The sequence below is a fragment of the Aquarana catesbeiana genome, linkage group LG01 (genome assembly GCF_042186555.1).
Source record: "Aquarana catesbeiana isolate 2022-GZ linkage group LG01, ASM4218655v1, whole genome shotgun sequence".
NCBI lineage: Eukaryota > Metazoa > Chordata > Amphibia > Anura > Ranidae > Aquarana > Aquarana catesbeiana.
The window spans coordinates 597,749,399-597,766,722 of record NC_133324.1 but is presented as its reverse complement, the minus strand read 5'-3'; the positions used below and the strand labels follow the sequence as shown (position 1 = coordinate 597,766,722).

Below are 17,324 nucleotides of genomic sequence, written 5' to 3'. Positions count from 1 at the left end.
CTCCTGGCCTTTCCCTTCCGCCGAGTTCCCTCAGAGCAAGCAGCTTGCTATGGAGGCACCCAAGCAGGCTCACTCCCGTACCTTTGTTCTGTTTGTCTTTTCAGAGAGCGACCCCGCCCCCACTCTCTCATTGGCTCACTCGCTGTGATTGACAGTAGCGGGAGCCAATGGCTACCACTGCTGTCTCAGCCAATGAGGAGGGGGAGACCCAGGGGAGCAGAAGCTCTCATGCAAATTGTTGGATCAAAATGGGGTTCAGGTAAGTTGGTTTTTTGGGGGGGGGGGGATCTGCTGCACACAGAAGGCTTTTTTACCTTCATGCATTGAATGCATGAAGGTAAAAAAGCCTTCAGCCTTTACAACCACTTTCATTTATACAGTAGGAGCTTTTTTTCTGAGTCTGGCACATGTAGAAGAACACAAAAATGACACAAACCTGAAAGACTCTCAAAATAATAAGTATAAATTCACTGCTTCTCTTCTAGCATGGAGCTGATCCAACAAAGAAAAACAGGGATGGAAACACACCCCTAGACTTGGTAAAAGATGGAGACACAGACATTCAAGATTTGCTGCGGGGAGATGCAGCATTACTTGATGCAGCAAAGAAAGGCTGTTTGGCTAGAGTTCAAAAGCTTTGCACACAGGAAAACATTAACTGCAGGGATACCCAGGGAAGAAACTCCACCCCTCTCCATTTGGCAGGCAAGTATTAAGACCCCTGTGTACAATGTTTTACTATATGTGTCTTTCTTTTTATGGTGAGCAAGAAATTTACGGTAACATTCTGGTTGTTAAAAGAAAAACATTGCTTAGGATATTTATTGCTTTGGTCACTTACATTATTTGTATGAGGATATATCCCATATTTATTCTGGAAGTCCATTCATATACTCAACTTATAGCTAGTATCTGTAGCAAGACATGGGGAAATCAGAGCTGGTCTATTTCCCATACCTGTGCTGATTAGTCTACTAGCACAAAAGTGGCTGCTGCAGTTGATCCTGATCTTGTACCAGAGCTTAAAGTTCTGAACCTAAACCGTTTTTAACCCTGCCATAGGCTCCTGCTGCTGTCAGTGACACTCCTGTAAGGAAGGAGTTAGGGCATGGCTTGCTGGAGCTGTGTGTGCTTATGGACGCATGCAGATCAACTCAGGAGTGTACGTCCATCAAAGAGGAGGTAGAGGACTGCTCTGTTGCACAGAGCAGTTAAGTATAATATTTTTTTTTATGGCCCCCAAAAAACTAGCCTTTAATATCACTATAAAAAATAAGTGCCCTTTCAGACAAAATGCACTTATTCTTGTTACACCTGTGTCCCCAGCACTGAGCTCTGTTGCATTGCTAATTGAGAAATGCAGGAATTTTGGGTTATATTGCTGTCTACAGTAGGATTTGTGCAATAGCAAATTAAAAAAAAAATTGTTGCCAGCCCAGTATAACCCCTCCTACTGGTACACACTTCAGTTTTTTGCTAGTGTCCAGAAGGGAAAGATGTCTTTTCTTTTCCCTGCTGAGAAAAGTCTAACCTTTTTGTTAGCTTTTTTTTTCAGTCAGTATTCCTCTACAAGCTGCTTGAACTGGTCTATATGCTCTAAATGCATCCAGATCAGCATTTCCTCAGCACAAAGGCTAATGTCATCCACTGGGTTGGGTGTTACTTGTGAACATTTAGTGTCTTGGGAAGCACATTTCCACCATTGCTGCGGTCCACAAGTGACACCTGAATCTATCCTTGGTTCGTCTCTGCTGCCTATAGTGACTTGGTCACCTCAGGAAGCTGATTCCTGAGTACTCAAGGCTTTGTCTTGTACTCTGAGCTATGTTGCCACTGCCGGGCTATAAAGTAAATACAGCTTTTCACCTCAACCAAGATATTTAGTTCTTCCATACCTTAAACTCCAGTTGATCAGTAAGATCTCTTCCTCTATTGCCCGGATCTAATTCGTGCTGTGTGCCTATACCACTCACCCACTGCTTCCATTAGAAATATTGACTCTCCCTTTGCTATTCCTGATGATGCCCATAAAAGGGTACCTACTTTTCGTCCCACCCTTTCTTGGTGGCTCAGACAGATCATCCTCAGAGTTTATGGTCTTAAGGATTGGTTTCCACCAATTTCTGTCAAGGTGCACTTTACTAAGTCTATGGGTGCTTCATGGAATTTCCAGGATCAGGCTACGGTTTTCCAGATTTGCAAGGTTGCCACCTGCTCTTCTGTTCACACAGTCCCTAAACTGCACCAGGTTGGATGTTCATGTCCCATCTAATGCTAGCTTCAGGCACCTGGGGATTTGGACAGTAACACTACGATCAGAGCTCCCTCTCTCCCTCAGTGGAAGCTCAAGCTTAATCATTTCAGATCTCAAGACATACAATCCCTTTATTGACCAGTAACACAATCTGGCAATATTTGAATCAATATACATATACTAAAAGACGTGTAATAAAAATCTCCTGTATAAAACATATGATACATTTAGTACATATAGCACCACACATTAACAGATCTCCAAATAAGTTCAATAATCCTAAAAGCTCTTGTGAGGAGCAATCTTGTGTCAAAAGGTATCTTTTTGTGATCCCAGCAGATATTGCACTGTTATCCTCTGGGGGAATGTGGCAAACAGCGGGGTTGATTTACTAAAGGCAAATAGGCTGTGCACTTTGCAAAGTGCACTTACACTCTGCAAGTGCAGTTGTTCCAGAGCTTAATGAGGTAAAGCTTTGCAAAGAATACCCACTCATGTGCAAGAAGAATTAAAAAAAACAGCATTTTTGCTTGCACATTATTGGATGATGGAAGTCAGCAGAGCTTCTGCTCATTTACTTCGCTCTGGAGCAACTGCTCTTGCAGAGTGCAACTGCAGTTTGCAAAGTGGACAGTAATTTTTGCCTTTAATAAATCAACCCCAATGTCTCTATCAGTTCACATACCCAGGTAAGCTCAGTCCACTGCTGCTTTACTTTACTCACATCCACAGTTCAGTCTTTCCATTCCTTCCTTCAAGCCTCCATGTCGACGCTGAATGTTTACAGACACCACACTCCTTTCTTCCAGTGCTCTCCTGTGATGAACATTATCCACCCCTTCTTCTCCACAAATTGTGATAATACTATGATGCAAACAAACACACGTGCTTTTCCTTGAATAGTATCACAAATATTGTTGTATACGAACATCATTGTACTCATAAGCATTTCTGTAATATAGGCTTATCGAAACAGGTATTCCCTCTAGGTCAGTCCACTGGAAGCCAGCTCTTCTGTTCCAGTACCCATCAACCTTCGAAACATGTATGGGTAAAGGAGAACAGAGTACTGTAGCAGTGTCTGAATTGGTTACCCTTGTCTGTGATCATACCCTTGGTACTGCTTTTCCCCAAAACTAAGGCATGCTGGCAGTAGGAAGAGTTATACTGGCCTGGCCGCTTTTTTTTTTTTTTTTTTTTTTTTTGCTTCTGTCCTGGCTTATGGCTGGCTTATGGATTTTTTGGAAAGTACAAAAATTCTATTTTTTCAAACCTAATGGGGCCTAATTTTATGTTCACTGGATTTAGATTTCTAAACCTAAATTTTTGAAAATAATTTCACATAGTATACAGTGTGTCAATTTACTTTGACATGCAGTTGGTCTTTTGGTTTCTCATTTGAAATATCATCTTTTTTTTTTTTTTTCTTTGCAGCTGGCTATAACAATCTTGAAGTCGCGGAATATCTCTTAGAACATGGTGCAGATGTAAATGCACAAGATAAAGGAGGACTTATTCCCTTACACAATGCAGCATCATATGGGGTAAGATTTGATATTTGCACGTTGTTAAACAGATTCACACCTGATAGTGAAACAGATGACTGAGAGATCGAAATCCAACATACAGTACCGGTTTTCTAAAAAAAAAAATCAGGTGTGTGTTATCTGTATTATTCTGTGCTAGGCGCTCAAAGTATTAATGCAAGAGGGTTTGCAGCAATGTCAGCCTCCATGGAATGCTTATTCGTTCTAAATCTTAAACCTACCTAAATGGCAAATAAAACAATCCAAATTTACCCCATTACTCTCTTCAATTAGTCAGTTCAAAAACTTAAATTGATTCCACCTTAAATATACAGGTTTTTTTCTATAAATTTGCAGTCAAATGCTTCTACTGCACTTCTTTTATTTTTTTTTTTTAACAGAAAATTTTTATTAAACAAATCAGCATTACGATACAAGAGAATTATATAAGTAATTGTGTCTGCGCTAAAAATTATATAAAACAATTGCTACAAATATATCCCAATTGCTAAAAGGTGTATATATAATATAGAACTGTGCTACAAAAATTCAATATATTAAAATAAAAAAAATGCCAGTAATACATAGAATAAATATAATCCTTTTGTGAAAGTATCCCATAAAGTGCAACATGCAAAAAAGGAAAACAATATATGCATATGATTATAAGTATAAAATCAAGGTGCTAATTGTGTAGCAATCAAGTGTCCACATCCAAAAAAGTTCAGTTCATTGATAACAAAACGTAAAGTGCAGGTAAATAGTGTCCATAAACAGTGTTCCTCATGCTCCTCCTTAATGGTGTTCACAATACAGCATGCTCCAGTGCTCTCCTGTGACCCCCCACTTGTGCTTGCGCTCACCTCTAAGCGTGTGACACGGTAATTAAACGGTGTCTAAACACGCATTAGAGCCACTCCTGGGCTCATACAGGGTATGCTGGTGTGAACTCCAACCCTCTCAGATGACATCAAATAGTTTCACATAAAAGAAAGAAAAAGCTCCATAGTGTGATACAGTTCAGGATTTATTAAAAATATATTAAAACTTCCCTCCAGAAGGGTACTCACAATATACAGGTGCGTGAGATGAGATACAACACACCGCACGCCATACAATCGCTTGTTTTATACACCACACTCTGGAAAGACTGGTGCACTCACGCACCTGTATATTGTGAGTACCCTTCTGGAGGGAAGTTTTAATAAATCCTGAACTGTATCACACTATGGAGCTTTTGCTTTCTTTTATGTGAAACTATTTGATGTCATCTGAGAAGGTTGGAGTTCACACCAGCATACCCTGTATGAGCCCAGGAGTGGCTCCAATGCGTGTTTAGACACCGTTTAATTACCGTGTCACACGCTTAGAGGTGAGCGCAAGCACAAGTGGGGGGTCACAGGAGAGCACTGAAGCATGCTGTAATGTGAACACCATTAAGGAGGAGCATGAGGAACACTGTTTATGGACACTATTTACCTGCACTTTACGTTTTGTTATCAATGAACTGAACTTTTTTGGATGTGGACACTTGATTGCTACACAATTAGCACCTTGATTTTATACTTCTAATCATATGCATATATTGTTTTCATTTTTTGCATGTTGCACTGTTGTGCAACATATTTATTCTATGTATTACTGGCACTTTTTTGATTTTAATATATTGAATTTTTGTAGCACAGTTCTATATTATATATACACCTTTTAGCAATTGGGATATATTTGTAGCAATTGTTTTATATAATTTTTAGCGCAGACACAATTACTTATATAATTTTGGTATATGCACGGAATGAAACGTGGTCAGTGTTTGCAGCTTGTCTATAATTGATTTACCTCCCAGAGGCATTGATGGTCTGGTAGTGTCCCCTCGTCGTGGCCTTAAAGGCATCCCACACAACTGTGGGGTCAGCCGAGCCCACATTTACTGCCTAGAAGTCAAGCAACTCCGTTCTGAATTAGGAATCTACTGCAGTGTCTGAGATCCAAAATCTAGAGAGCCTCCATATTTTTTCTACTGGGCCAAGGGAGAGCTCCAAAGACAGCAACAAGGGTGTGTGATCGGAGAGTCCCCTAGGCAGTATTTGTATGTCTGTGACCCGTGGGAGGACCGGGCTCCCTGTGAAGACCAAGTCTATGTGGAAAAACGTTCTGTGAGAGGCAGAGTAGCATGTGTATGCCCTGGTCTGGGAGTGACGCCACCTCCAGACATCAGTCAGGCCATAGGTATCCGCCCACTCAGCCAATCCAGGGCAATGGTGTCTCACAGAAGTTAATCTGTCAAAATCCAGGTCAGGGACCAGATTAAAATCACCCAGTATAACATTATTGTCAGATGCAAAGTCGGCGATCTGATTGAGCACCAGCAAGGAAGCCGGAGGAGGCAAATATAAGCCCACAATAGTCCACGTTAGAGAGTATATTTTAGCATGAATAATAACATACCGACCATCAAGGTCCAGGGCCAAATCCAAGAGCCGAAAAGGAAGTGATTTCAGTACCAGAATAGTAACACCCCTAGAAAAAGTGGAGTATGTTGAGTGGTAATGGTGGCCCACCCATGTTTTTTTTAGGACCAGAACCCTACTTCCTGTCAGGTGCGTTTCTTGAAGTACGCATATATGTGGGTTATAAGTTTTAATGAATTGGAACACCAGGGAACGCTTGACCGGGGGGTTCAGTCCCCTGGTTTTCCGGGAGATGATGTTAAGGGAGGACATATCTACCAAGAATAATAAGAATGTTAGGATCAATGTAGGTCACAGCTCCTGGACTGGACCCCGGGACCCAAAACGGATACATCTGGAAACAGTGCAGTGCTGATGAGTCAATTATTTTAGTACAATTATCAAACAAAACTAAAAACAGATATAGGATATCGATATCTAAAGTAAATGAAACTAGCCCCATTAGGGGAACTTTGATTAGACCCATATCCAGCTGAACAGCTTCAATTTTTGTTGTTAACGTGGATTGGCAAGTAGCAATGGCCGCCATGACGTCCGCCAGCCAGGGGGGCCGAGAGTCGTCTGACTCCATAGTGTTCGCCTGCGAGGCTCTGTGGGCACTGCGTGTATGAAGAGCCTCCGGAGGGGGGCAAGTAGGCGTCTGAGGGGAGTCCGGCTGTAATGGAAAGGTTAACCTCTTACCCCCTTTGCTATATTTTGCGCTGGAATTCCTGCGCCTCATTCAGGAGTTTGTGACCCCGATCTGGGCAAAAATCAATAGCTGGCAGTGGGAGCCTGTCTGCAGGGTCAGTGGAGTTCAGGCAGTAGGTAGAGTGCAGCGTGTGCCCCCCTAACAATCTTCCCCCTCACCTGCAGTTGTGTAGTGCAGGAAGTATCCACTTCAGTCCTCGACGGGCCTATAGGGGTATTCAGCCCAGCCACCCTCCGACACAGCCAGGATGATAGGGGTGGGGGTGCTCCAGGAGTGGTGCCGCTTCCCAGGCAGCTGTCCCCAGCCGTCTCAGGGCCTCTTCCTCCAGGCCACCGGGGCCAGGCACTCCTCCGGTCGGTCCGGCGGCTCCGGGCTCCCAGGAAAGGCCGCGGTCGCGGCCTAGTTAAACGTGGAGAGGAAGGAGAGACCAGGCCCAGAGCACGGCCTCGTTCAGTCCAGGGCCACCTCTCCCGCCCCCATCCGTGGTCCGCGGCAGCCGGTGAGACCCGACATCAGAGCCGATCACGTCGGGGAACGCCCGGGTCTCGCAGCGCGGTCCGTCAGGAACCCGAGGTAGGCCGGGAGCGCCTGGCGGGATGCCGATCTCCACCCAGGAACGAAAATCCTCCTCGCTCCTCAGTAGACAAGGAGTCTCTGGGTCCCCCCCAGTCAGCAGGGGTGAGTCTGGAGGATATTTGGTGCCGATGGATCCGGATTTAAGGTATGGATTAGCAGGGCTCTCTGAAAAAGCAGCCGCTCACAGCGCCATCTTGGCCACACCCCTTCTACTGCACTTCTGCCAGAACCTGGAACTTTTATAGCAATGAGTAACTTGAAAGTAGGGTTACCTTAAGAGCAACAAACAAGAGGCAGAGATTCACTCAAGACAGCTGAGGACCCCCAATGTGCCTGCACCAAATACAACAAAACTAGAAAATGGCAGCTGCATAAATAATTTTATAATTAGCCAAAGAAAGGTGCACATGGGTAAGACAATATATTGACCAATACAAACATTTCCCAGCAATCTATCCAGATAGTCAACACAAAAATCTAAATAAACCTTTAGATTAAGGGGTCATTCAGATGGGTGCCAAGCCACTTTTTGCTGCATGTGCATCCACCTTGGAGCTGCGTGCAGGCAGCCCATAGAAATAGATGCAGCGGCTACACAGACAGCCACATGTCAAAATTTGATATGTGGGCAAGAGTGAATGCATGGACCAGACGCAGACATTGAGCATTTGAATCCATGCACCCACTCCTGTCTGCATGTAGCCATAAGGTGCCATACAGGTCCAGGGCTGTGGCCCATTCTTATTGCACCCAGACCCTAAAGACCCGTTCGGGGGGTATGCCCATCACGATGGGTGAAGCAGGGACAAGGCAAATGCCAACAGCCGTAAATGCTCTTCTGCCTCTCCTTCCCCTGATTATTTTCATGCATTAGCACCTGACTTGCTTTGCTCAATTACATTTGCTGATGGCAAGGGGGATGCTGACATTTTAGTGGTGGCTGCTGAATATTTTTCACTACCAAATTTGTGAAGTTAGTCCTTCAGCTTCTTGCTATATACGGTCTATGGTTGTCTCACTAGCTAAATAGACTACTTCTGCACAGCCTATGTGCCTATTACTTTAGGCACAAGAAAGAAGGCAATACCTAGAAAGCCTTTCCCTATTTTTGATCAAGCTGATTGGGCTCTCTATGATAATTGTCCTGAAGCTGACTGTGCGTGGCCAGTAAAAGGTATTTACTGGCAGGAAAAAAAATGTTTTACTATCCAAAGTTAAAACAACAATGGCAAAAGATTTAATAGATGGAAAGATGAAAAAATGACTGAAGTTCCGCTTTAAGTCAGCTGAAGACTCCATGTGTGCTTGCAATCTAAATCAATTTGTAAATGGCCAATGATAAGTGGCACATGGCAAAGACATTATAGTAAACAATACAAAATGTATAATGCACTGTATCCAGCACCAAAACTTAATTGAAGTGACTCAACATTAAAAACAGGACGTAAGTGTATGCAGCACAAACGTAAATATTTAAACAGATATACAGTATATGCACTAATTGTAACTAAAATGACTTTGTTGAATTATCCCATTTCATTATAATTTTGAATAAGTTTACTGTTTCTGTGAAATAATGTAACTTTTTATGTTGCATCTTTAAGTCAGGGGTAGCCAACCTGGGGCCCTCAAGCTGTTGTGGAACTACATTTCCCATGAGGCATTGCAAGGCTGGCAGTTACAATTACTCCCAGGGCAATGATGGACTTTGTAGTTCTGCAACAGCTGGAGGGCCCCAGATTGCCTACCCCTGCTTTAAGTTGGATAATGTTCTCATATTATAAGAGAAATAGGTAAGCGATAATTAGTGAATGTATTTAATAATTTAAGCAACTCCTGGTTTTATAATGGTATATGTATAGCAGGAGAGATTAGATTTTACACTGCTGATAAATGACCGAGTTATTCCCTCTCCCCATCTCTCTCAGCATAAAAAGGACCAGCTGGTTTAGTAGGTTACACACAAACTGCCAAAAATCATGCAGGCTGTTATGGAATTTAAACAGCATAATTTGCTGAATTAAATCCAATTATTGAATTGTTTGTAAAATAAAATCTCATAAATAAGTGTTGGTTTATTTCAACAGAGAGCATTATACTTTGCTTAACTGTTAAAATTTGGCCCAACGTACTATTTCAGTAAATACATTAAAGGGTGACTCTACTTTTGTGGGAAAAAATAGCAAATACAAAAATAATATAGCGTATACAATTGTAACACAAAACCTATTGTAATTGAATGTTAATAAAATGACCTTTGCTTTTCAATCTGCAGCTCTGTAATTTTCTGTAAAATGCAATGCAACAGAATGTGTACAGAACGCCCCAGAGAAATGTTGTTTCCTGCTTGTGTGATTGGCTTACTAATTTGCACTAGGATACAAGTCAACCTCTGCAACACAAATGTCATTTTTGGTAAGATGCTCCCAGAGAGAAATCACATCTAAGGAGATGCAGACGCTAACACTTTCCTCATTAGAACCCTGCAAGTGCAGCAGCTAATTGATAATTATAAAATCACTCACATTCACTTTGCACATGGACACAAACAAACAGCTATTTCTTCAGAATAACAAAGGGTAGAAATCTGCAATAACGTTTGTTAAAATCCTTGCAATGTGCATAGATCACCCAGAGGGGAATTTTTTTATCAGCAAAAGTGGAGTTACTCTCTAATGTATCAAAAAAAGTTCACAGGAAAAGTGCCCAGTGGTCAATGCAGTGATACAAGCATGCAGCATTATTGCAGTTCTTCCCACTTCATTGCCTTCAACCCCCAAAATGTTTGATGATTCACTTTAAATCATATGCAGAACCCAGTAAATGAATTAAGTACTGAACAACATATTTTTTCTTTCTCTCCAGCATGTTGATATTGCAGCTTTGTTGATAAAATACAACACTTGTGTAAACGCCACAGATAAATGGGCATTCACTCCTCTCCATGAAGCAGCTCAGAAAGGAAGGACGCAACTATGTGCTTTACTTTTGGCCCATGGTGCAGATCCCACAATGAAGAACCAGGAAAGCCAGACGCCATTAGATTTAGCTACAGTACGTATTACTCTTGTATAAGTATTTCTCTTGGTCTTAGGTTGATAATTTGACCTCCTTACAGACCTTTGTATCTACATTAAGTGCCATTTTAGGCAAATATAGAGCTGTTCTCGGCGCTTAGAAATGCAGCATTCAAGTTTTTGAGATTATTCATAAGCTGTTTGTCATTTGTCAAGAACTTTTGGGTGCTTTCAATGCGTAGGAAAATAATGATGAATCCGTGTAATGGGGGTAGGTAAAAAAGTGGTTCAGAACTGCAGCCTCCACAAATGCAATCACCACCGAAGTGGAAAAAGCTGAACTGAGTAGAAATTAGGTGTGGGTGCGGCGCTGTTCTGGTTTTATGGCAAAGTGTTATGACACTGTGATAACATATTAAAGTCACCTCTGATAGGTGAGTGAAAGTATGAAAATGTTGATTGATAAAAATTCTTGAAAAACTTTATGCCAAAAAAGGAGTAACAATCAAAAGTGATTTTGCATAAAAATAGAAAATGATGTGTATTTAATTTGCTTCAGACAGTGGCTGATCCTATGCAACTCACTGTTTACCATGTGGTGCTGTTATGTCAAAATATGCCCATGTATTCATACTGTACATTGATTTGAAGTGCTAAGGTGAGTGGGAAGGAAAAAGGAAGGGGGGGGGGGGGAGGGGGAGGATGAAATCCAGTCAATGGTAAAGTGACTTGTGCTCAAAATAACAAGTGTTAATTAGAAAATGTTGCTTTGAATAGTCTTAATTGTAGTGTGCAGGTGATAGTTGTGCTTGAAAGCTTATTCCTCTTGGTAAACAATATTATTCAATGCAATCTTCTCATTCCAGTGTTCATTAATGGCAGTGCTTGATATTCGTGCTCTTATTGTGCAAACACTCACCGGATACTTTCACCCCTGCAGGGGTATTGCGCAGTCACAGTCTATGCCACTGTGCAGCAGTTCCTGGCAATCCCGAATCGTGTTATGTTAACATAAAAGAGAAGGGGTGCCCGTAGCGTAAAAACGTTTAAAACCTTTATTTCAAAAGTAACAGAATGGTACTCACATTGTAAAAGTTCAATTCAAGCATAAAAGATCTGAGTTTAAACCGTCAAACAATCCTGTATTGAGATGACGCACGACGTTGGTCAGGCGGTATTAATACATGGGCATATTTTGATATAACAGCATCACATGGTAAACAGTGAGTTGCATAGGATCAGCCACTGTCTGAAGCAAATTACATACACATCATTTTCTATTTTTATGCAAAATTACTTTTGATTGTTACTCCTTTTTTGTGATAGTTTTTCAAGAATTTTTTATCAATCAACATTTTCATACTTTCACTCACCTATCAGAGGTGACTTTAATATGTTATCACAGTGTCATAACACTTTGCCATAAAACCAGAACAGTGCCCACCCACACCTAATTTCTGCTTTCAATGCGTCTCTGTGCACCTCTGAGTAGGCAGCAGGTCCTCTGTTTTTTTTGAGCTTGGGAACAGATTTTGTGAGTATCTGCTGTAAAACTGTAAAGCTGGGTCTACATGGGTCAGTTTTTTTTTGATCAGTCAGAGGGCTGACCGAAAAAACTCCATGAATTCCCTCATCCACACAATTGAGGCGGATAGAGGAATCCTCCCGCTGTGTTGGTGTATTCTGACAATAGGGACTCCTCTGCTGTCAGAATACACTGATCAGTGCTGCAGCCAATTTCTACAGCAGTGATTGAACAAAAATTTTCCAACGAGCATATTCGTGAGATGTTCTCATGAAGTGGAACAGCCATAGATGGAGCAAAATTCAACCAGCTGAATTTCAATGCATCTATGTCCAGCTTAAAGTGTTACTAAACCCACAGCAGTAAAATGTGGAACCTAAGGGGTTAATGCTGCGCATTGTGTAAAAAGGCAGTTTAATCCTGTCTCAAAAACTCCCTTTCTTTTTCAGTCCCCAAACCATCTCCTAATAGAACAGAGCCTTGGGGCACATGCTCAGTTTGGTGTGTTTTCAAAAAAATATTTTTTTGGGGGGAAGGTGCATGTGATTAGGACAGGGCAAATCAACACTGTCCAGACAGAGGGTCAGGGGTCATGCATACTCCAAGAACATTCAGAGTAGAATGAAAACTCCTCCAAGCTTTAACCAGTGCTCAGTTAGACACTGATAGAAGTCATAAGACTGCTATATACTGCTGATGAGAAAAGGTATTTAGCAGTTTATATTTACTAAAATAATTGCATTTCTCCATTCTGTGCACGGTGGGAGACCAGATATAGTGAATACAGGGTCCTGGGTTTGGTAACGCTTTAAGCCTCCACATATCCCATCAGTAATTGTTTTAGAAGTGCTTGATAAGCAGCTACCGTTGAACTAAAAGACACAGTAGCCCCTTACACTGGTTTCTAGGATGGTTTCCTTGCTTCCTAATTCAAGTTCATATGTTGAAGCCTGAAGTCCAGTTTAGTTGACCACAGATCAGCAGTTAAGCTGGCCATAGATAGATCGAGTCTTGGTTGGTTCAGCAGGGACTGGCCGAGATTTGATCCATCTATGGGCAAGCTGGTTGTATAGAAGCAGATCCATTGATCGATTTCAGTACAACCAGTCTGTCATATTTTTTGCATGCGATTAATTCCGGTGGCTCTAGCCGCTAGCAGTATTCATTGTGAGTGACTTTCCAATTCAACCTTGACCAATATTTGGATTGTTCTTTGGTTTCTTTCTCAGTTGTGGCCTTCAGAGAATTATATTTTTCTTACTAATAATACTGCTTGACGCATGCATGTAAATACATATCTGTAGTTCTATTGGAGAGACAAATTTTTATTCATATACTTGTCTCTAACATTCATTGCTGTTTAGACATTTGAACATCCTGCTTAAATGATGTCAAGTGGGAATAAACTTGTGGGTCTAATAAAGATACAAGGGTTTGTGCCATTGCATGGTCCCTGAGGTTTAGCAAGGCTTTTCTTTCCGTGTTTTTAGTCCAAGGTGGGCATTAGGTTGGCAATTTACAGAGAAGCTAGAAGGGAACATATAAAATGTGTCCTGCTAGAGAGGGATGCTTTACAGCTTATGTCACAAGTTTTCTCTCATTAACCTGTACTGCTCTAGGTAGTAACATTAAATCAACCTAAAGCAGTATTAGACCCAAGAGCAAAAATGTATTATATTGCAGTTTAAGGCTACATTTGAATGATTGTCTAAATTTTATAGTTTAGCAGTGTTTAGAAGACTTTTATAAAAGCAACTTGACTCGTCGTACAATGCAAAGTAATCATGTTATTTATACATAACAAGTAGCAACATTTTGTTACATTCAGTTTAGTTGCATTTAGGAAAAGAAGGAAAGAGCTGCATCCAGGGCAACTTTTCATTCATATCTGCAGATAAACGCACATTGCATTTAGTTTAGCAGCAGTAAATGATACACTTCCCCTTTTCTTCCTGAAATGTTGGTATTCATTCTCATGTTGGTTCTCATTTATCCTTGTTGATATTCATTCTTTTAGATGTGGTCTAACTATAGTTTGTAAGCTGTCAAAAGTGGACATTGACATTCTGATAAAGTTGTAAAATTTATCGGAATAGGTTCTGATTTCCTCACACATCAGGACAAAAATATCCCCTTGTTAGACGCTGGGATGTTAGGGGATGTACTCCTCTTCACTTAATTTGCCTCTCTCTCTGCGTCTGTCATCTTCTCCTCTCAAGAAGGCACACAATGAGTGGTAAGCACCAGCTTTGCTCTGTACTCCGTTTCAATTGCAAAGCTCCTTGCTCAGAAAACTACACACAAAGAGGAAGAGGAGATGCCTGGGGTAAACCATCCCCAAAGAATGGGGTATTGGGAAAAAACCTTGGACAGCAGCATAGGTGTGTTGAGCCTATTGCATTAGGGTGTGCACTAGGGATCGACCAATAGCGTTTTTTCGGTGCCGATAAGATATCGATATTTCGCCAACCTCCCAGGCCTATTATACATCCCTTATGACAGTAATAGGCAGTGACAGGTACTCTTTATGGAGGGATCGGGGTTCTGTATGACCCCAAACCCCTCCTCTGCACTTGAAACTATTCAGAACATCAAAATCAGCGTTTTTGAATACTTTCTATGTTTTAAAACTGGCGCCTTTTAAGATGCCAGTAATCCGGGAAGTGATGTAATGACATCACTTCCAGGTTACTAGATCCGAGACCCGAATGAAGTATCAGACATGCCGACTGGTTGCTTAGGCCTCCTGTTGGGATGGGGGAGCCCGGGGGCGAGCGTTGGGATGTCCCCTCCCGCTGTTTGTAATAACTGCCGAGTGGCTGCTGAGCCACATCGGTTGTTATTACAATAAAGCCGTCTGTCCGCTCTGAAGAACGGTACCGGGGTGATGCCTGCAGCTGCAGGCATCACCCCGGTAAAACCCTCTGAAGCAATATCAGTAATATCGGTCTAGTTTGCGACCGATACCAATTTTTCAGAAAATGCTGATCTCGGCCTGCAATAATCGGCCTTACTGATAATTGGTCGATCCCTAGTGTGCACCCCAAATCTCAAACACACATGCCTTTTTTTGCAGCCTCAGCTGGACTGGACAGTGAACGAATGGGAAGTGCTCTGTGCTGAGCGGCTTCCTGTTCATTCACAAACGAAGTGTAGTAAACACAGTTTATTATGCTTCAGTTATGAATGGACACAGTGAGCGAGTGTGTTCATCTAGAAAAGGAAGGGGTCAGTAAATTACATATTTACTAGTTTCTTCCCCCACTCTCCTTCCTGAAATATACCCCGCAGCAGCCGGGGGAGAGGAGCCCGCAGCACTGTGGGGTTGGGGGGGCAACAAAGTGGGTGAAGCCTAGGCAGTAGGGGGAATCGGCACCGCACATAGTGATTAGGGTGTGCCCGGGCACATCTGTCACACTCTCTGCGCACGCCTATGAACGGCAGCAATGTCAGTCTGGGGAGAGAGTAGATGCTGGATGCACTAGCAGATTTAGATGGACTTGACAAACAAATTAAAGCTGAACTCCAGTTTACAATTTTTTAAACAGTTCCATCAACAGTTTTTCTCATTTTGGAGAAAAGGTATTGCATAAAATAATAATAACAATTGAACATTGCTAGCACCCCTGTAAATGTGAAATGGTTTGTCTCAACCCTCGAACTGACACTTTTGCTGAACAACCTAGTCTGTTAACCACTTCAGCCCCGAAAGACTTTACCCCCTTCCTGACCAGGCCATTTTTTGTGATACGACACTGCGTTGCTTTAATTGACAATTGCGCAGTTGTGCGATGTTGTACCTAAACAAAATTGATGTTCTTTTTTTTTCCCACAAGTAGAGCTTTCTTTTGGTGATATTTGATCAACTCTGTGTCTTATTTTTTGTGCTATTAACAAAAACAGTGACAATTTTGGAAAAAAACACTATTTTGTACTTTTTGCTATAATAAATATCCAAAACAAATTTTTTACTCAGTTTAGGCCTATATGTATTCTTTTACATATGTTTTGTAAAAAAAATCGCAATAAGTGTATATTGATTGGTTTGCGCAAAAGTTATAGCATCTACAAAATAGTGGATAGATTTATGGCATTTTTATTATTGTATTTTTTTTTTTACTAGTAATGGCGGTGATCTGCGATTTTTATCATGACTGCGACATTGCAGCGGACAGATCGGACACTTTTGACACTTTTTTGGGGCCAGTGACATTTATATAGTGATCAGAGCTAAAAAATAGCCATTGATTACTGTATAAATGTCACTGGCAGTAAAGAGGTTAACACTAGGGGGCGATCAAGGGGTTAACTGTGTTCCCTAGGTATGTTCTAACTGTGGGGGGGGACGGGACTGACTAGGGGAGGAGACCGATCAGTGTTCCTACTTAGTAGGAGCACACAATCTGTCTCTACTCCCCTGAGAGAACCGGGATTTGTATGTTTACACACACAGATCCCGGTTCTCGCTCTGTCACAAGAAATCGTGGGTGCCCGGTGATCATCGCCTGCTAAAGCGTGTTAAAGAGCCGACTTACAGCCACGACAGCTCGCGCAGGGGAGCCAACCTGCCGCAGTATAACTGCAGCTGCTGAACCAGAAGCGGTTAAAGGAAGCTGAAAAATAACGGGCTTACTTGACAGTTTGACAGATGAAAATAAAGGTATGAAAAGCCTAAAAAAGTACTCCTTGTTCTTGTGTTTAATGCTGCTTAAAATGTTTAACCTGTTGGCACTGGCTGCATGCAAATATGCGGTCTCTCGGTGAGCGGGCCTTGGTGCCGAGCAGTCGCATATTTGCATGCATTGGTGTGAATGTAGCTGTGCTGAGGTGCGTGCTCCCGGCACAGTTACCTGCGGCTAACAGTCAGCTCCCGATCACTACTTGCCATCGGGAGATTTCCGATCATGTGACCGCTGTGATTGGTGGTCACCTGATTAAAAGGCTCCCTATGGCACATGATCATAAACCTCACACTGCCTCGCGACATCCTAAACCCCTTAGAGAGTCGGGAGGCGCCAGCTCCAAAGGGTTAATTTATCAGGTTGTACAAATGCTTATCTTTGACGTAGACTAGTCTCAATATTCTTGTATAGCACATGTGTTTTTTGGGGTTTTTTTTACAAATCTTTATAACTTTTTATGTCCCACTGAGCTGTTAAACAGTCTTAGGTGTATCATACTTTTTCATCGTGTTTACATTTCATACTGGTGTTACTACGAAGAAATGTAATATAATTCCAACCTCTCATTAAGAGTATGGGGTC

At 41.9% G+C, this 17,324-nt stretch overlaps 1 protein-coding gene across 2 annotated transcripts in view; it reads left to right on the top strand.

The window, feature by feature from the left end:
• TNKS (tankyrase) overlaps window positions 1-17,324 on the top strand; it is a gene marked incomplete in the record, with an annotated part of 313,626 nt that overhangs the window by 255,207 nt on the left and 41,095 nt on the right. For both annotated transcript variants that reach the window (XM_073598540.1, XM_073598531.1), the window contains 3 exon segments: window positions 486-705; window positions 3,689-3,798; window positions 10,384-10,572. In XM_073598540.1, the coding sequence (XP_073454641.1) occupies window positions 486-705; window positions 3,689-3,798; window positions 10,384-10,572 (519 nt within the window).